Here is a 21,727-nt window from a genome sequence, read left to right on the forward strand (position 1 = left end):
TAACCTTGAACTTCCATGTTCTTCCTTTAAAATCTCATTAGTAGGACCCCTCTAAATTCACCACCACCACCTCCAAATATTGCAACACACACACACACACACACAAACACACACACACACACACACACACACACACCACATGCACACTTCTAAACTTAATAGATTGTTCCTGAAGAGGAATGAACTTGCTCGTTATGGAATGTTTATTGCTATCAAAAAGAGATTTTCCAAAGATTATCTTCGTTATCTTTTCTTTTTTTTAATGTTAACTTTGGAAGTCCTTGAGGTTATCCTTTTTGTCTCTGTTTTATGTTCCTCTTTGGGAAGGCTTTTAGGAAAGGATTTATGCATTCAAAATGTGTGCGGGGTTGAGCGAGAGTGAGCAAGCAAAACTCTGGACCAATATGTGGGCGTTTACGGCACTTAGGGTTTTAAAGGTTGTCTTGTGTATTCACATTCAACCCTATGAGTCGATAGCATTTGCTTTCCTGTGGTGTATTTCCCAAACTGCTTTCAGACTTAAAAGTGAACATTCATTGTGTTTGAGCAAAGGTCCAGTGAAACTATCCATGGTCACCTATCTTAATTGTTCTAGATTTTCTGTATAAGCAATCTTTGAGTGATAAATAACATTTAATATCGTCGCCAAGTTATCATGCTCATTTTAAGAATTTTCTGAATGTTTTATAATCATATTTTGAGATTCTTGCCATCACCATGGCAAAAATACCAGTGTTTATAATACATACATTTTGGCAACTGTGATTTCTCTTTAAAGTCAGTCAACATAATTCTTCCAGATTTTTAGCCTAAAATTCCTATGCAGAGGGTTTTCCACATTATTAAAAACAAACAAAAACCCAAAATGTAGGAGCAAACTTAGCTTTAATTGCAATAGCTCTTAATTTGGGTCACATATGTAAAAATGAAGTACCACTTTTGATGGCTACATTTTACTTATTCTAATTTGATTTTTGTTCCCTAATATTTTATCAGGTTCAGAGAGAGCTCGCAGCTGTTATTGCTTTGAAGGCAAAGAAATCTGGTGAGTAGTCTTTCCTGGGGCCTGAGAATCAAAATAGCACAGGATGTTATATACGGTTCTTTACATTTTCACTGCCTTGTTTTAATTTATTTCATATTTCAAGGGAAAAATGAAATTTAAAATGTTTCTAGTTAATTGCAACCATGAAAAAGTCTTAAGTATACAATAAAAGAAAGCAAACACGTTGCATTACCTATATAACAACAGAGGAAAATAAATAACATAAAGGTGGTCTTATTTTTAAGGATATGTTTTTTATCTCAAAATAGTTTCTTCTAAAAATAATTGAATTGCATAATGATATTTAAAAGCAAGCATTTTACATAGTACTGATTGCATGGATCTGATTCCTAATATCTGTAGGAGATAGATAATCTGTGGAAGTGATCTGTGGAAAGGAAAAGGGAGCTTTCAAGCACATTTTGAAGGAGAGGCTGAAATTCAATATGAAATAGAGACTCACTGAGGTAGAAAAAACCCTTGCTTAGAGAGGAGAAGTGACAGAAGAAGGCATCCTTTGCTGTTCAGAGGGAGGGGATCGGTGCTGAATGGAATGACAAACACAGGGAGATGGTTCTTGGATAAGGTCAAACTAGAATAAGACTTTTCAGGCGGAAAGACTATGACAGAATCAAAGAGATGAGAAAATTTGAAGAAATAAATGGAATGCAAGTGTCTTAGGAACACAAGCCATACATTTTACATCTTTTTTTTCCCAGTTAGAAACTCTAAGAATTTGCTTTTCTCTCAGTTGCTTTTTGAATCACACACATCTTAGCATGTATTCGCTGATTATACTACATATATCTTTGTTGATTTGGCTGCTACACTGTAGAGGCGACAGAGACTGGATGCTATAGAGAGGAAGATGTAAAGAACAGCAGTCTTGACCCACAGGGTATTGTACAGAGAGGGTAGCATGAATAGGGCTCCTCAGTGAACAGCATTAGATTGTGGATATTTGCATAGGTGGAGGCCATGATGGAGAAAAGACATCAATATAAAGGTTTAAGAGAGAGGGCTTAGAAATAAATTGTGCTAGAGCTGATCTTGGTTCCTGTAATCCTCAGGAGACAAGACTTACAGCCTGTACAAGTTGGGATGTCAGTGGCTTGGAGGATAGGATTTTCTTTTTTTTTTTTTTTTAAGTTTCAGAAAAAGTTGGGGAAATAATCAAAACTTATAGTGTGACATTGCTGGAGAAAAACAAGATGAGTAACTACAGATAGGAAGGCTGGAGAAGGGGGTTGCTAATTTCACAGAGTAGGGTGGGAAGGCCTCTGATGGGACTTTTGAGCAGAGACCTGAAGTCGGTGAGGTAGTGAGCCCCGTGGATATCCAGACAAGGGTATTTGGGCAGAGGTCGGTATGTGTTTGAGGAACAGCAAGGAGGTGAGAGTGGCTGCAGCCTGGTGAACAAGGTGAAAAGAGGTAGGTTTTGGATATCAGGCTAAGAAGTTTGAACTTTCTGGAAGTAAAGGGACATGAAGAAGAGTAAGTAAGCAAGACCCATACACATTAGATTGTGCAAAGCCCAAGATTGGTATGAAGTCAACTTTACTATGCCTTGATATGGCTGTATGCAGGTAGTATGATGTTTTCCTTGTTTGATCTGTGAAGCTTAGAATGCGAACACAGCTTTGACAACTTCTCAGAGACAGTGAAATGGTCTTGCACACGTACACTAATGATGGGACATAAATGTATAGTTTCTCAGAAAAGCAATTTTTCAGTATGTTCCCTTACTGTATGATCCAGTAACTCCATGGCTAGAGTTCCAGGTATAGGGCATAATCAGAAATGTATGTGAAGATTCAGGTAGAAGGAATCTATTGCATTGTGTGGTTTTTTTTTTAACAATAAGAAATTAGAAACAATCCTTAAATTTCCCATAGTAGAGAAATGGTAAAATTGATAAATCAGTGTAGTAGAATGTTGAACAGCTTGTAAAATGATATTTTGAATAATTAATGTAATAAAATGTTCAATGGGAAAAAAGTATACAATGAGCATGTATTACTTCTCTTTTTTCATAATAAAAATAGCTTTAATCGTTTTTTCTTATTTTATAGTATAACATGCTCATTGAAAAAACTTTGGTAATGCATGAACTTGTGAAGACAATGAAAAATCACCCATCGTCTCACCAACAGAGATGACCATGATTACTCTTGTCTTGTATATATTTCCAGACATTTCTCTATTAATATATAGATACTATTATATAGTAATGTGCAAATATTATAAAAGTGGGATCATCTTATATGTGCTCTCTTATTTTGAGATAATAGTATATTCATATGGGTGAGGGGGATCAAATGTATGGTGATGGAAGGGGAGCTGACTCTGGGTGGTGAACACACAGTGTGATTTATGGATGATGTGATACAGAATTGCACAACTGAAATCTATGTAATTCTACTAACAATTGTCACCCCAATAAATTAAAAATAAATTAAAAAAAAAAAAAAAAGAACTAATGTAGAGATCCCCAGTTCCCTTCCCCTGGTTTCTCTAATGGTAGCATCTTATAAAACTAGAAACAGTATCACAATCAGGACGCTGACACCGATACAGACTATTTCCATCACCACAAGGCTCCCTCATGTCTCTCTTTTATAGCTACACCAATTTTCCTCCTACCCCACTCCCTCCTTAACCCCTACAATTACTAATCTGTTCTCTATTTCTGTAATTTTGTCATTTCAAAACTTTTACATAAATGCAGTCATACAGTATGGAACCTTTTGGGAGCGGCTATTTCACTGCCATAATTCTCTGGAGAGTCTTTCTGGAGGTTGCTGTGTACATCAATGCATAGTTCATTACTTTTTGTTGCTGAATAGTAGTCCATTATATGAATGTACCCCAGTACATTTAATCATTCACCATGGGAGGACATCTGATTGTTTCCGGTTTGGGACTATGAATAAAACTACATGCATAAACATTCACGTGAGTTTTTGTGTGAATGTAAATCTTCATTTATGCCCAGGAGTACAATTGCTGGGTTGTTGGGAAGTTGTGTGTTTAGTTTTTTTAAGAAACTGCCAAACTGTTTTCCAGAATGTCTGTGCCATTTTACATTTTCAGTAGCAAAGCAGAAGTGATCCAGGTTCTCTGCATGTTTGCTGGCGTTTGGTATTTTCACTATTTTTTATTTCAGCCATTCTAATGGGCATGTAGTGATGTCTCATTGTGGTTTGTATTTGCATTTCCCTAATGACTAATGATATTGAACATCTTTTCATGTGCTTATTCGCCATCTGAATGTCGTCTTTGGTGAAATGTCTGTTCATGTCTTTTGCCCTTTTGTACTTGGATTGTTTTTTTACTGTTGATTTTTGAGAGTTCTTTATATAGTCTAGATACCAGTCGTTTGTCAGATATGTGGTTGGCAAATATTTTCTCCCAGTCTGTAACTTTGTCATTTCATTTTCTTACCAAATTTTATGTTTTCCTTATGCCAGTTACCCAGGAGCACTTATTGGATATGATGCTAACTTCATCATATATGAAGTTTATATATATGCGTGGATTTATTTCTAGTTTTTGTATTCCTTTGATCTATTTATTCCCTGTGCCAGTACTATCTTGTTTCAATTACAAAAAGCTTTATAAATAAGACTTTTTGGAGGGATGGGGGTAAGGCAAGTCTCTTAATTAGTTTTCTTGTTTTCTTTAGAGTTTTATTTTATCATGTTCCATGAAAGCCCTATAGAGATTTTTTTAACATATATCGAATTTATAGATCATTAGATAAATTTGACACTTTGGAGATAAGTGTTTTCCATCCACGAACCTAGGATATCTTTCCATTTTTTCAAGTCTTCAATACTGTTTTAAAAATTTCTCCATAAAAATCTTGCACATTTTTTATGTGATGTATTTTTAGATATTTTGTGGTTTTGGGTACTACTATGAAGAAATTAATTTTTTCCATTCTCTTTCTTCTTTTATATAGCTGTCCTCATCTCATCCTGTGACGGTTTCTCAAGTCTTTTATGACATTTTGTTTAATAGACTTTACTTTTTAGAGAAGTTTTAGGTTCACAGGAGCATAAATCAGAAAGTATACAGAGTTCTCATATATCCTCTGATCCCACACGTGTCCAGCCTCCCTCAGAATGGTACATTCATTATAATCAATAAATACTGACACATCATTATTGTCCAGAGTCCACAGTTTATGTTAGGGTTCACTATTGGTGGTGTACATTCTATGGGTGTGGAAAAATGTATAATGACACGTATCCCCCATTACAGTATCATACAGAATAGTTTCACTGCCTGAAAACCCCTTGTACTCTACGTATTCATTCTTGCTTCCCTCCAACCCCGGGCAACCACTTATCTTTTTATTACTGTCTCCATAGTCTTGCCTTTTCTAGAATGTCATACGATTGGAATCATACAGTTTGTAGCTTTTTCAGACTGGCTTCTTTCACTTAGTAGTATATAGTTAAGGTTCCTCCATGACTTTTCATGGCTCAATAGCTTATCTTTTTAGTACTGAATAATGTTCCATTGTCTGCGTGTTCCACAGATTATCGATTTACCTCCTGAAGGACATCTTGGTTGCTTCTAAGTTTTGGCAATTATGAATAAAACCTGTATGAATATCACTGTGCAGGGTTTTGTATGGATGTAAGTTTTCAACTCTTTTAGGTAAATACCAAGGAGTATGATTGCTGGATGGTATGGTAAAAGAAGCCACCAAACTGTGTGCCAAAGGGGCTGTACCGTTTTGTATTCCCACCAACAAGGAATGAAGAGTTCCTGTTGCTCCATATCTTTGCCAGCATTTGGTTTTGTCATATTCTAGATTTTGGCCATTTTTATAGGTGTGTAGGTATCTCCTTGTTGTTTTAATTTGCATTTCCCTGGTGAAATATGATGTGGAGTATTCTTTCCATTTATTTATTTGCCATCTGTGTACTTTCTTTGGTGAAGTCTCTGTTAAGGTCTTTGCTCCATTTTTTGTTGTTGTTGTTTTGTTTTGTTTAGGTCGGTGGTTTTATTGTTGAGTTTTAAGAGTTCTTTATACATTTTGGATACCAATCCTTTTTTTAGATATGCCTTTTACAAATATTTTCTCCCAGTCTGTGATTTGTCTTGTCATGCACTTCACATTGTTGAAGAGCAGAAGTTTTTAATTTTAATGAAGTTGAACTTATCTTTTTTTCATGGAATTACACCTTTGGTGTTGTATCGATAAAAGCCATGCCATTCCAAGGTCATCTAGCTTTTCTCCTATGTTACATTCTAGGAGTTTTGTAATTTTGCATTTTACATACTGAGTTAATTTTTGTGAAAGGTGTAAGGTCTGTGTCTAGATTTGTCTGTCTTTCTGGCTATTTATTTTTTTTATTGCATGTGGATGTCCAGTTGTTCCAGCATCATTTGTTGAGAAGACTATCTTTCTTCCATTGTATTGCTATTGCTTATTTGTCAAAGATCCGTTGACTATGTTTGTACGGGTCTTTTGTAGGCTCTCTGTTGCATTGATTTATGTGTCTATTCTTTCACCAATGCCACACTGTCTTGATTACTGTAACTATATACTAAGTGTTGACATTGGGTTGTGTCAGTCCTCCAACTTTGTTGTTCTCCTTCAATATTGTTTTGGCTATTCTAGATTTTTTTCCCTCAACATATGAACTTTAGAATCAGTTTGTTGATATACACAGCTATTATCTTTTCTATTTGTTTATTTTTTGCTCTATGAGAGCTCTTGATTTAGTGTCTAGCAAAAAAGTTGAACTCAAATGAATTCCAATAGCTTGTTTTAAAACAAGCTATTGGATTTTCTCTTTGGGAAAACACACGTGTATGTGTCATACACATACTATTTTGTCTCTATCTAACCAATCCAAATCACTCCTTCTTTTCTCATATGATTGTATTAATCATGGCTCTGCAATACAAGGTTGACTGATATCATTGATATTAATAGTTGGCACTGTTATTTTGTCCCTGACATTAACTATATATAGTATTTTCTGAGTAGAAAAGTAATATGAGTAAACAAGATTGTTTTAGAGAAAAATGAAGACATTTGTCTCCCACACCCCAAACAAATTTATGAAGCAATCTAGGGACAAAAATAACCAACAAGTTGTATATTATCGTATTCAAAAAATGTGCATATATGGAAGTAGTAGAGATACCTACCTGTTTCACCCTGCACTCTCATTGCTTGAGTTGGCATTGAGATAGATGAAGAATAACAATGGCAAGGTACAAGAGATGCTGAGTCGTAGGTATTACATTCATTCATTCCTTTATCACATTCTAATCTGGCACCCACTGTATGCCAGGTACAGTGTAAAGCGTGCGGATACAATGATGAGCAGAACAAATATGGCCCCTGCTGTTTTTAAATCACAACATGTTTTTAAATAAAAAATATGAGTAGTCAATAGTTGTCTGAAAAAGGAAAACTTATTACTGGTACTATACAGTTAGGAGGTAATAAAACACAAAACTTTTAATCACCACCTTAATTAAAGCAGCAAAGTGGCACTTTCTGTGTGTCCTTGTTGTTTTTAAACCTATTTTTGAGGGTTGTTTTTTTTTTTTTAAGAAGAAAAAGAAGCTGGTATACATCTAATAAAAAAAAGTATTAAAATAATAGCTGGCACCTCTGTGTCTTGACAGAAGGAGTTAATTACCCTAGTATCTTATATCTTGCAGTAAAACTGTTAATTAGGGTTCAGGTGGTCATATCAGATTTATGTCTTACTGCGAAGGGTTATTAAAACAAGAATTAGTATAAAGAAAAAGTTGTGGGTTTTTTTTGGTTTCAGCTGACCATACAAACAGAAATGAAAGTAACAGCCAATCGATAAATTATATAAATGATTCAAGGCTCTAGCTTAGTAAAAAATCCATTTTATTGCAATTTTCTAACAGGCCATTAGGTTGTGCCTTTAAACAGTTTTCTCCTCTAACTGCTAACCTTGAATGTGAATAGCTTTTTATTTAAGGCATCACAAGATTTTTAGAAATCAGCCCAGACATCCTTGCACATCTTTCTTTTTGTTGGGTTGCTTATTCTGGCGCTAATTAGAATCTTGGGAGATATGTTTCTTCCCCGTTCCAGGGAATCCACAGCCAAAGCACTTTTAAGCTCTCATTATCTTTAGATCATATGAACCTTGAGCCACGATGGCTTCTATAAATGGAAAGCCAGAAATCTCATATTGGTAAATCTCTTTGTCAGTTTTCATATGTCACTGTCTCTGCCTAGCCCATGGCTGCTTAAGTGTTTTAAAACTAAGTATCTAGGATATTAATGTTTGGAAAAGAAAGAATGGGTTCTAGACTCTGTTTTTGCCATTAAATGTCTCTCTGGCCTCAGCAAAGTGATTCTAGTTTGTATCATAAGGGAAATTGGTGTAGAATCTGTTAACCTTCCTTCCAGCTCTAACATTTAATTATAACAATGACTACTTTCATTCATTACCTTCATTATCCTTAATGGAGTCACAATCCTGGGAATATTTTATTTGGGACTCTTTTAGGTGCAAGTGATAGAAAAATAAACTGAAACCCGGAAAGGCAATTTATTGGCTCAGAGACCCTATGGAGTAAAGCAATCTCAGCAGAAAGAGAGCAGCTCTTTCCTGGCAGACCCAGCAGAAGTCTTGGTGGAGACCTCGTTGGAAGGATGTAATGCCCACCTCTGGAACAGTAGAAACGTGGTGGGGGCATCATGTCAGCCCCACAAAAGACACATGGACGAGACTAGAACAAGCAGGCATTGGCTCTTCAAAGAAAACCAGCAGAAGGGGGATGGCTGCTGGGCCATGAGCACCGTGTATTCACCACCAGAGGAGTTTGTATTGACTCAATCTCAAAATTTAGAGAGGAAGTGTTATGCTTGATATCACTCAGGCTGGAAAGTCTGCAGACAGAATGCAAACCCAGGTTTTCCGACTACACTATGCCCCCTCCCTTGTTAGTAATTTTCTGGACTATGAGAATTAAAGATACAATTTGTGAACACACTCCTGTTTTCCACTTTTGTTTCTGAAAATGGAAAAAAACAGAGTGAAAACTGAAAAACTTTTCAAATAGTGTACAGCAGCATTTTTTTTCTCTAAGATAAATTAACCAGGGATTCAGGTTAAAGTGTTATTTGTGTACCAAGATATTTTATTATTTCTTCGAGATATTAAAATCTATAACAAACAATGGTATAAAATGGTCTGCCTGTTGTGTTTCGTATTGGCTTTTTATAAATGCTATTTTTTAATAGGCTAGAAAGGACAAGAGGGAAGTCAGTGCTTCGCCTTAGAGGTAAATTGTTTCTCCTAGCCTCAGAGATGCTCTTGTTTGTGTTATCATCTTTGAATCCTATGTTCAAGCTTAAGTACGCATTTGAATGGTTGTGGGATTTCAACAACCTGGTTACTACTGTTCTCCATACATCGAACTCCGTAACACCTTCATTCAAGTAGGCAACGCCTGGGTGTGGTAATCATGGTGGACCCACCAGGCAAGTGAGGGTCTTTTGTCACCCTGTACTCCATTTAAATTCCCAGCTTTTAAGGTCTACTGTTAGTAACAAGTACTGATCACTAATAACACTTCTTAGGAAATTTTAATCCCTCTTCTTAAGTGTATGTATGTAAGATTGGGGGAAGTCAAATGTTAACAAGCAGTTCTGTCTGAGGTTGACACAATTGAAAAGACATCTTCTCCTTCAGGGCAGGAGGATTTCAAAGAAAAGATACTCTTGTCGCTTTGTCATGAGAAGTGAAATAGATTGATTATTTTTAACGAGAATAAGACTTTTTCTTTTGCACATTTAGAAGAAAAAAATAACCATTAAACCTATGGAATTGCTCTTTTATGGTCCTGTAAATGTTTAGTTTTTATTTTTAGTTGACAGATTCTTCTTTTAACGTAGCACCATGTTTCACTTGACCCTTATCCTTTTGTAAACACATTGCTCATATATAGAGGAATGTATAATATGATGGGATTTTAGTAGATGTTAATAATAAAATTAAGGGCCAGCAAAGATGGACTCACATGCTAGTGCAATTATTGCTATCTCAAATTCCTTCTACCTTTTGGTTTTCTGTAATAATTCTTATGGAAATAATTTAGTTGCTCTTAAAACTGAAAGCTATAGGTACCTTCTCTTGAATGTTTTTTCCCCCATCTAATCTCTGAGTTTTCTTGTGATGAATGTTTGAGCTAAAAAAGACTAGTTTATAATGGCAGAAGTCTGTTAGCTATATTTTACGTAATTAAGATATTGTGCTTAATTTTTAGTAATACTTTCAACCACTTAAATTTTCCCAAGTCTTTCACAGCCTATCATGCAAAGATGTGTCGCTGGTTCTCTCACAACTGCTATTTTCACATAGTTTGTTTTTCGTCCTTTTCTTCTCTTTGCCACCTCCTGGATGTCGTGAGAGCCAGCGGCCATCACTCCCTTTTATGGTCTACACAGACTTACACTGACTTATTACCCCACTGAATGTGGTTAGTTAGCATTTGTTAACCAAGAGGAAAGAAGTAGCATGTGTTTTGGCCTAAAATAATCAACCACATTCTCGGTCTTCCCTGATTGATGGATGACCTAGGATGTTTTCCCTAGAAGAGAGAGCTTTGTCTAACACCATGCCGATTGTTGAAATTTGTAAAGTCTCTGTCCTCTGCTGCTATAATATCTCCTTGTTCTGACATTTCCAGAGACTGTTCTTCTGTCCTTGCTTGCTAACAGATTTTGTACATTCACATCCCTTCTCCACCAGTGTCTGTTCTTACTGAACAGCGGTCAGTTAGTTCAGTGGTTGACAGGTTGCATCTTCCTTTTTTTTTTTTGATAGTATAAAACTTTTAATAAGAGTCTGGAAACTGTAAGTCTCAGTGCAGTGTAAAGGCAGAGGATATTTGAAAAGGTACAATTCCTGTAAGCAAGAAAAGAATACCATTGGTAAAACCCAGGAACAATTGAAAATGCATGCATCAGATGCTTTGTAAATTTTTCCTAACTCTCCCACTGGGATACAAAGAAAATTGCCTTTAAAAAAAAAAAAAGTCCTGCAACACTGTCTTTTGTAATTAGAGCTATTAAGTCGAAATGATAAATAACCATTTGATGACATACTATAAAATAAAATAGCCTTTTGCCCTGCTTTCTCCTGAAGAGCAAGAGATCTGAGAGTAGCAAGTATAGGTAGTTGGACTCATTTAACCCTGAGGATTGTTTGGGATTAAAAAAATTAGAAAGCAAGACAAGATGATTTCCTTTTTCATCCTTCAACGTGGTCCTGTCCATCAGGATAGTAAATGAAACTGATTTGCCAAGGAGGTGAATAATCATAACCACAACAGAGGGCACTTGAGAATGCAAGATTTTTGAGGCCTTTGTTTTCAAAAACTCGCTGCAGGGCACTTCTGTGATGGTATGTAAAGCTTATAAGGCTCTATAGACAAAAGGTCATTATTGCTGTTGATGGGATCTTGTTCCTGTTTTAGAAAAGCGAATACTGGGAAAGAGATCCCAGCGCGGAAGTTCCCTGTCCCCAGGAAGGTGAGGGCTCACGGACTAAGGCCTTTTCTGGTCCTGTGCGATCCAGGGCAATGATTTACATCATTCAGATTCCTACCTGTTATTGCTTGTGTTTCATTAATGTTGCCAAGCTGAGAGAAACAGTTTCCTGAGGTTTGGAGCAGAGCAGTGGGTGTGAGATGGGAGAGAGGAATTAAAGGGAGGATTGAGTTTTCTACTTAAGGGCTGAAAAAACAGCTTCTAGCATCGCAGCTCCTGGGAACATATTTTCTGTGAGGAAACTAAATGAGTATAATGAGTGTACCCTGTGCATAAATTCAATATTCGTTTTACACCCAAGGTCAAATGAAAGTTAATGACCATTTGCACACCAGAGATCTGAAACCCACATTTTACTTTTTTCTCATAATGACAGGAAAGGAGAGCAATTTATATTTAAATTGATTTAAATTTCAAAGCATAAACATAGAGGTCTCCCTGGTACCCCTTTTTCCTCAGTGAAACTTCCTGGCAGGGCTTGACTTTCATAACAAATTAAGTCCCATCCCATTCCAGCTCCCCAGTGTAGACAGTTTTTGTTTTCCGTGGAACTACCCTGTTCCCACCCTGCTGGGTTAGTGAAACGAAATCAGAAGCTAGCAATGCAATCAGGGCCACTTTCTTAATGATTTAGGTTTTGCATTTGTTGAGCTAATTAGCTGATTGAGGCAACTAATGGGTGTCTTTAATACACTGTTGGTGGGACAGCGTTTCCCCAAAGGCTGCCAACTTCTTTGTTCTTGGGCTTCTGGGGAGTGGGAGCTGCTTCCAAGATCAACCTATGATATATACCCCCCAGCGTCCAGACGTCGGCCTGAGAGGCTAATATGCTAATTACTAAGTGCCCCGAAAGGATGAGCATCCGCTTAAAACCCTGTATCTGACTAATTCTGTGTGTTTGAACACAGGTTTACATTTGAGGGTTGCATGGGTGAAGGCGGGAGGAAGATGGAGCTATAATCCACTCTCAGAATTTATAATTCTTTGATTGCTTCTCTGTACATCCCTGAGGTACAAAATAAAAGCAATCTGCAGATATTTAAAAATATTAAGTAGAATATTTAAGGAAGTAGTAAAAGAAGAAGATTAGATAATTAAATGGAAAGCTAGATTAATAGCTAACATCTCTTTTATGAACTAAAATACTCCTTAAGAACAAGAATCCTTACCATACGCTGTTTTTATAAAGTTATAACATTCTGCAGTCTTGTAAACACAGTCTCCTACCAAAATCCGGCAGGCAGTCCTAGGCATGTAGGCAGGAAATTGGACTCCCACCCTGGCCTGTGTTCACTCTGGTAATGCACTGGCTTCCCTCAGCCTGTTTCCATTTTTTATAAAAGGAAGTCAGGCTTAGTTGGTCCCATGCTAGGCCTGCAGGTACTAAGGCCTAAGTACTTAGTACCAGGCAGCTTTACTTTTCTTAATCATACATTGCTGTTTTTTCAATAATTATATAGGAATAACTGCTGATGATTTCATTTGCTTTCCAAACTTTTTTTCATCTCAATGACTTTTTCCTCAGTGAAAATCTACAGAAAGCCCCCTTCTGTCCCTGTCCCCCTGGGGACATTTTCTGCTGTCATTTGTATTGACAAGAAAGAGCTATCAAGGGAAATCTTTGTCTCGGCCATATGACCCAGCTATTGTCCATCATTCGTCACATTAAAAGTCTAATTGTGTAAACAGCCATGAAAATGGAACTGTTCTCTGTAAAACTGAAAATGACATGAACACAATGTGTGTGAATATAAGTAAATAATGCTGCGTAGTACGCAATGAGAAGCATGCAATTTGATTCAGCTGACTTTTGCCAGCATAAGTGATGCTATTACGGGAAAAGTGAAATTTACTTCATGTATTATTCCTTCCACTGATATAACACATAAATGCTTACCATCTGAGAATTTCTAAATCAGACATTTTCCTTGTAAGTTGCCAAACTGTGGTTCTAGCTATTTGCGTTTTTCACATAGGTTATACAAACACTTCATTTTCATACTGTGTACACTGATTGTGATCTGTTTTTGGAATGAGATTGGTGATAGAAAGTTTGACCCTGGAGCCAATGAAGGCTTGTATTGTACAACTTCCGCTTCAACAGTATTTTTTGACATTAAGTGTTTTTGTTTGGAGATTAGGAAACGGAGATGGATAGATACTTTTTAAAAAATGATTGTAGGTTTCTTTCTCAAAAGGTACATCAGAATTCCTCCTTGCCCAAATAAAATTTTGTTTTTCTTTTTTTTTAAAGATTGTATTGGGGAAGGGGAACAGGACTTTATTGGGGAACAGTGTGTACTTCCAGGACTTCTTTCCAAGTCAAGTTGTTGTCCTTTCAGTCTTAATTGTGGAGGGCGCAGCTCAGCTCCAGGTCCAGTTGCCCTTGCTAGTTGCAGGGGGCGCAGCCCACCATCCCTTGAGGGACTCGAGTAGTTGAACTCGAGTAGTTGAACCGGCACCCTTGTGGTCGAGAGCCCACTGGTCCATGTGGGAATTGAACCGGCAGCCTTCGGAGTTAGGAGCATGGAGCTCCAACAGCCTGAGCCACCAGGCCGGCCCGAAAATTTTGTTTTTCTAAAGCAGTGGTCTTTAGATTGAATTTTCATAGCAGTTACCTGAAGAACTTGTTAACAGTGCTAATCCCTGCCTTGCCTTCCCCTCCCCACTAAGTGCGGATGGAGCCCCAGCATCTGAATTTTTAACCATGGTTCACCCTGGGGTGATTTAGATGCCATGATTTGACAGACACATTCCAAAGTCTGTGTTGGTCTAATGAACCAAGCATGGTAGAGGGAATCAAAATGTTATTTATATGTTTGCTACTAACTCACTTATTGGACAACTGCCTAACTTCTCTCTACGTGAATGGAGATTTTCTCATGGGAATAATAGCAGAACTATTATAAAGCTCTCATGTTATTGGCAGTAAAAGGTTTATAAATGGAGAGAATTATTACCAAGTTTTATTTGTTGGGCAGACTCAGGAGCAAGCAAACATTTTTACTGAAGTTTCTATGCTAAACTTACCAGGAAGACGTTTTGGTGGGAGTGGAATGCACTGGTTTAAAAGGAAGTGAATTTAACCCTGGCTTCAAATCAGGGCACCTGCACAAAAGCCATATCCTTATAAATTGTGGGCAGATCCCAAGTCACTAGAACTAAGGGACTTGTCTGGTTCTCCTTTTGCCAAAAAAGTAGCTAACTTCTATCTATTGAAAATTCAAATATTTAATAAAAATGAAGCATTCACTTTAAGATTTATTAAGGTCAGTTGAGGAGGTTTCCACTTTATCATTTAGTATTTTCTGGTAGAAAAATGACTGAGAAATTTGAGATTGAGGTTATGTTTATATCCTTAGGAATAGATGATAATTTTTAGAAACGTCCATTTCCCCCGACTCTATGATAGAGAACAAAGCACGACAGATAGAATTGCCATCTTAGTTATGTATGTTCTTATTTTCTTCATTTTGATTCTTAGTTTTGTTTTCCTATGTTTAAAAGGCCCATTTCTATATCCTAAGCTCTGAAGGGGGAGACAAGTACAGGTCTGTGGGGACAGAGCCAGGAGTGCCTTTTCCAGGCTCTCGGCCTCACGTGGAAAAGTACTCACTCGAGTAGTAAATGGCCATCAACTGTGATTGGATGGCCATCAGCTGTGGCTAGTTGGCCGTCAGCTGTAACCAGTGAGCCATTGGCCACTAATATAACTGCTGTGGCTACGCTAGCAGAAAGATGGGGGATAGGAAGAAGGTGGTGACTGAGCCAGCGAGAGCGGGTTGCAATTAGCACGGCAGATTGCAGCTAGCAAGTGGGGTTGGCTGGCAGAGAGAAGTGGATGGCAGGTTGCGGATTCCGTGGCTCCTGCTTCCTGTGTCTCCAACCCAGCCGCCAGCGAGAATATAGTGGTATGACTCCCCTATCTATGGCTCCGTGGGTGTTCCTTTTTGGCCTCACCATATCCTGCGTTCTTACGTGGGGAGCGGGACCAGCCACCCCGCGTGACACCCTGCGTGACAAGGTCCTTCTCCTCTGTCTGAGGGGGGCCTTATACAGAAAATGCAAATTTATCACCGATTAGTAAGAAAGCAAACTTCCCCATCCTTCATGTGGGAGGCATTAAGGGAGATTGGAGATTGTTGGTAAGCCCTGGCCAAGAATGCCTCCTGCTGGCAGTGCATGGAGTGGGGCATTTTTCCAGCAGTTTGTGGTCCCCAGGGAGTGGTGTGTGTACCTAGTCTGGTCAGGGAAAAGGCAGATTCCATCATCAGGCTTCTTGATGTGGGAGCAGCACACCCAGACCGTGGGCTTGGATATTGGGCACCTCCCACGCTCCAGAGGTTTCAGAGTCATCACTGCATAGAATTCAGGCTTAGCATTTGTACGTAAATCCAAGCGATTAAAGTTGCTTCATTTTGCTGGTAACGTTACGCCTGCATGAGTCAATGATTTTCAGGGTTAGTTTTGTGACCAATTGGACAGTCTCATCAAAAGATAACATTTCTTTGTGTGGTTCAGGACGCTCTAAGTACGTTTTCCCAGGGCCTGCTCTAGTGCAGTTTTTTATTGATATTTTGAGAAGAAACCCAGACAATTAAAATAATCTATATTTTATCTATTTTCTGTGAAAATTCAAAATACATGTACTTTTTACTTTTGTGAGAGGAAATATGGCTCAGAGCCTTTGGCATGGAGTTGAAAAATAGTTTGGGCTAATAGCCAATGCTGTTTTCTCCCCCAAATATATTTTGGCTTAGTTTTGTCACCTGGCAATCTTATGAGATTGTTTTATGAGCCATTAAAGCACTTACATTGGTACTCAAAAATGGTAATGTAACAGGTTTTCAAAATTATTCACTGCACTGCAATATGGATGGGAAATGCTGTGTTCTTTATTTTCGACAACTGTGCTATGACCCTCACAAGCTGCTACCTACTGCCAGTGAGCTGTATTTTAGCTGTTTCTCATTTGAACTCTCTTTGTGATAAATGGTCTGTTCAGATGGTTGCTCCTGCCGAGTTTAAATCCTCCCTTTTGGACTACTGAGTCCCTGGCCTATAAGGGTTATTGGAACCCCACGGTCTCTGCAGAGGGGGCCGTGCCAGTGGCTGCTGCCCCCGTGGGATTTGCAGTGGCGGTCAGGGGCCCATCTCGCCTGGGTCAGGGTCTCTGGGCCTTCCTGGCTGTCCCACTCCATATTGCCTCTTGCTGGGGCTGCAAACCTGCCCTCTTCCCAGCCACATGCTCCATCGGGGCTCTGGCTCTTTGTGAGGGTAGGCGCCTTTGCTGGCCTTTGTCCCCAGGTCATGTAGAAAATTTTGAGTCCTTGCAAACATCCCATCCTGGGAAAGAAGAGCAACTCAGGAAAAAGAAGCTCTGTGCCCTGTCTGTCACTAGCTTTAAACTAAGCTCACTGCTGCCCCACTGTGGGTATGCTGGCGCCCACGTGGGGCTGAGGGAAGACTCGGAGGCAGTCTTCTGTCTGCCAAGGCTTGATCTGTGTGTAAAGCTGCACTCCCGCCCTCAGTGTGCCCTCAACCATCTACCTGCCCTCAGCCTCTCAGGGCCCAAGCCCAACCAGGGAAGATCAGGCACACAGCTCTTACGTTCCATCTCTGCTGCCTCGTTACCCTTCTCCTCCCACAGTACGTGGAGCAACATGGCGACAGCCTGTTACATCCTGACTGCCTCCTGCGGGAAATAAACCTGTGGCTTAGACTCCCCAGGAGAGAAGGAGCATGGATCCTTGACATCCAGAGCTGGTTGTGCAAAGGAAAGTAAAATTTATCTACAGATTTGCCCTTTCAAGCCTGTTGTCTTGCTACGATATTCTCCCCTGGATGTTGAATACAAATATTAATGACTTGTGTTTGTTTCTTATCTTCCACTCTACTGCAACAGTAGGTGGCTCTCCTTAGGAACAAGCTTCCATCCACAGATGAAAATGCAAAAGGAAAAAGCACATTTCATGTTTCGTAGTAGAAAGTAGCTACCCTTGCTTAAGCACCTTCTATCCATCCTTTCTTCCCCACACCCAAGCTGTGGGGTAGTGTTTATCATCATTACCCCTTTTGCAGGTAATGATGTTGAAACTTGGTGAGTTGATATCATTTTACAAAGGTCATATACTAGAAATATTATAGGAATGATGTCATAGTTTTCTCCTGAATATGTGATAAAAGGAAATTGCCTCAAATTCTAGCAGGTTAGATTTAGACGAGGGTTAAGGAACATTTTCAAATCTTTCCTGGCCTCCTCCTGGCCTGCCTACCCCCCACTGATTGATTGATTGAGTGAGTGATGGATTGATTAATTAGTCAGATCAATACTTGGCTTGTATTTGCAAACACAAGATCTCTTAGGGAATTCTTGGTGGTTCCTCTGTATGTTTTAGAATTCCACTGTCACGTCAATGGGAAGATTTAGCCGTAGAATTACTGACAATTCAGGAGCAAAAAAACCTTATGAGCATCATATGAGTGGCAGAAGCCGGCAATGTTATTTTTAAAATGTAGATGCTTGCCTACCATAAAACCTTACTTAACAAGGCTGTCAGTGTAGATCTGACCTGTTGTGTTTTCTGGTTTATAATCCCAGAGACAGATTTGTGTAGCTGGGAAAAGAAAATGAACAGACTCAGGTTCAGTTCTGCCTTAGCCGTGTGCTATGACTCAGTGGTTTCCAGAGGCCCATTTTCTTATTCTGTGAAATGGAGCTAAAGGCACATGCCTCTGGGGCTTGGGGGGTTGGGGGTGGGTGAAGGGGGGCTGGGGGGGGAGGGAGTAAATAAGGTGGCGTAAAGCATGTAGCTTCCTGTTGGCACATAATCAGGCTCAGAAATCACTTTTCTTTTACCCCCTGACCTAATATTCTTCAAATTTTTTTAATTCCTGAGAGAAATTATACAAAAGAGAGGAGCAGCAGAGCACACTAGGATCTTTTAAAATGAACATCTCGCAGCGTCTGAGCATCACTGCAGCTTCTATTTTTCACTGTGATTACAGCAGATTGAACCTGTCTTGGCACCAGAACACATCCTAAAAATGCACTTAAAAAACTGAAGTTTTTCTATTTCTCATTTAAAATGTTGAAGAAAAATTGTGCCTAAGGTTAACTCGATTTATTTAACTGAAGTTTTATTTTAGTCACATCATATACAAGCCGTCTTTGCATTAAAAGGAAACATGTCTTGTTTTTTGTTTTTGTTTTTCTGCTACGTTTCCTCCTAAGATGGTCCACTGAACGGGCTCCTGGGATCAAGTGCTGATTAGCTCTTTATAAGTCTGGCCTACAGAGCAAATATTTATGGCCTAATGAAAGGAACTGATACAGGATATAGTTCGCTCTGGTGACATTATCATTTTTCTCTGTTGAATAGCTTTTCCACTGACTGGACATGTATTAAGTGTTACTCAAAAGAAAACACAGCAAAAACCTAATCAAGAAGTGGGAGGAAAGGAAGTTTGGAGGGTCTCTGCTGTAAGACAAAGACGGGGGACTGAAATGGGATCCGCTGTGCCTTAGGGCCGGGATAAGTCAGGCAGCCAGCCAGGAGGCAGAGAAGCAGGCCAGAGCCCTTTCTCAGTGGCTTGAACTGCCTCCAGCCAAGTGTCTGAGTATCTGATGGGGGAGATGGCAGTTTTCCAACTACTTCTGATTTTAGTCTCCTCACTGTAGATTTTTTTTATGTTGTCCGTGTGCTGTGAAGTTTCAGATCATCGGGCCACCTATAGTCAAATGTTCATAAAAGTAGTACATTTCTTTTGTGCTGCAAACGTTTATTATTTGCTCTATATAAACCCATGGGTCCCGAGTCATGGCAAGAGAGGGGAAAGGAGTTTGTAGGAGCACTTAAAAATGAGTAAGTCATTAAGGCCCTAATTTTCAAAGACTCTGAATTCCTAGTAGGAAATTCAAGTCAGTTCTTACTTAGACTGTTTGCAATAAACCTCCTGTTTTCTGTGTTTTCAGTCTCACTCCTGTTCAATTCATTTTAGACAATTTCAATTTTCATACCATGCTGGAGCAGATAAAGACTAAGACCTGGGTACTCACTATCTCCTCCACAATTTCCTATGCAATTCTGGGTAAGCTATTTAGCATCTCTTGGCCTCAGTTTTCTCATCTGTAAAATGAAGACAATCATAACAGCGCTAGGAATCTGATTCAGGAGAAGGCCAACCAGATACCTGTCCTAAAACATTACTTGGGATTAAACATCCATTGTGGGGTAACAGATACACGATCTCATGGAACTCAGATTTCCATGTGAAGTGAATCAAGGAAGGTATACCTGGCGATAGAATCTGAGACCCTATGGCCCAGGCCAGGTGGAGGCTTCAGCCTGGATGTTGGCCAGTGTTGATTAATAAAGTTGGAATCACAGGTGTGAAGGTGCTCAACTTGCACATCCCTGGGCTAAGCCCTACTGTACCAGGATCGCTGGGGATGGGGCCTGGAGCCTGACTTGGTATTGAACTTCCTGTGTACTTCTCACATTCTGTACGTGGGGAGAGGCTGGATTCTGGAGGAATGGAGGGATGGCATGATCAGACTTGCCTTTGGAAGGGGAACTCGGGCAGCTGTGTGGAAAATGGATTGAGGGAGAGGCTGGCTTGGAGGCTGTGGCCGTGGCCCAGGTGAGATGTGGTGAGGTCCTGAGCTATGACAGTGGCAGGGAGGAAGAAGGATGGAAACATTTCAGAGGTAGAAGTGACAGGATTTAGTGAAAGGCTGATGTGAGGACTAAGGAAAAAGAACGTGGTGATCCAAACTAAAACATAGACCCCAAGGGGAGGAAGCAGCTTATGGAGTATAGTGAAGGTGAAAGATGCACTTTCAGACCTTCGTGTCCTCACACCCTATTCAATAGGTGACTCTTTCTTGAGCCCAGAGGTTGTGCCACTGCACTTATCATAGCAGCTTGTACACAGAAGATATGTGATGGTCTGCAAAATGAAAATATTCAGTACGTAACTGGAGATGTGGTCCTAGAACTCAGGGAAGAGGGAAGAGATGGAGACACCGATTTGGGAATAACCTGCATAATGGTGAAAGTCGAAACCATAGGAACAGATAAGATCACCCAGAAAAGAGGCAAAGAGAAAAGAGAGCCTGCGGGAAACTTGCATTTTTAGAGGGTTCAAAGGATGATAAGGACCAAGAAAAGAGTTTTAAAACAACAGTCTCAAGTTCAGCTGACAAGCTGAACAGATTGGGGCTGAGAAAAGATTGTTGGGACAGAGATAAAGTGGTCGTCGGTCAGCTTTCAAAGAGAATTTCGAATGGCACTGGATGGGGCCGATTATACTACTATAAGACACGTCTTACTGGTGAATACCGACCACTATTTTTCAAATTTTAACATTAAAAAAAAATACAGGGATGCAATAGAAGTTACAACTGATTGTTTTCCTTTTTTTAAAAAAGAGTAGAAAAGATTTAAGCATTTTGAAGCATTTGTGATTATATTGCTGGTAAACAAAATTAAATAGACTCGACCAGTATTTCTTGCCACAAGCATGTTTCCATGCCACCCTGCAGGGAAGGTACTGCTTGCTGAATGTGGATGGAGTATCACTGAGGGGCTTCCTAAAATAAATATTATGGCCCTTCTCCAGGGACGGTACAAAAAAACAGCTGGTTATTTAGATAATGAGGAACTGGGTTCTGCCTCCTGTGGGGCCTGGAAATGTTTTCCTAACGTTTTTATGTCCACAACCCACAGAACACACAGAAGAGCCTGACCTGGTACACAGCTCATCCCCATTTGTGAAAAATACTTAACTTGACTAGTTGGGATGCATTTTGATCTTTACATTTCTTCCCTGTTCTTACTATCCTAGTCTGTTCTATTTCATTAAAGAAAAGAAATGAAAAGAAGCACTGGTCCACATGAAGGGATTTACACCGTGCTGTTCACCCACTCTGTGTGCTCCATTCTTGACCAAGGCAGACTTGAGATGCCAGAGAGACATAGATTTTATATGGGGACAGGGACACGTTACTTAACCTCTTCTATAAAATGGGGTTGATTTTACCTGCCCAACTCTTCAGGGTGTGTGAACATCAGATGAGACCCTTTATGAAAGAGCTTTCTCTCTGT

General features: G+C 39.3%; 1 protein-coding gene across 2 annotated transcripts in view; it reads left to right on the plus strand.

Moving 5' to 3' along the window:
* Positions 1-21,727, plus strand: part of RAPGEF5 (Rap guanine nucleotide exchange factor 5) — a 208,295-nt gene that overhangs the window by 77,107 nt on the left and 109,461 nt on the right. For both annotated transcript variants that reach the window (XM_033088310.1, XM_033088311.1), the window contains exon 7: positions 997-1,045. In XM_033088310.1, the coding sequence (XP_032944201.1) occupies positions 997-1,045 (49 nt within the window). The remainder of the gene's footprint in view (positions 1-996; positions 1,046-21,727) is intronic.

Source organism: Rhinolophus ferrumequinum, chromosome 20, assembly GCF_004115265.2.
Source record: "Rhinolophus ferrumequinum isolate MPI-CBG mRhiFer1 chromosome 20, mRhiFer1_v1.p, whole genome shotgun sequence".
Lineage (NCBI taxonomy): Eukaryota > Metazoa > Chordata > Mammalia > Chiroptera > Rhinolophidae > Rhinolophus > Rhinolophus ferrumequinum.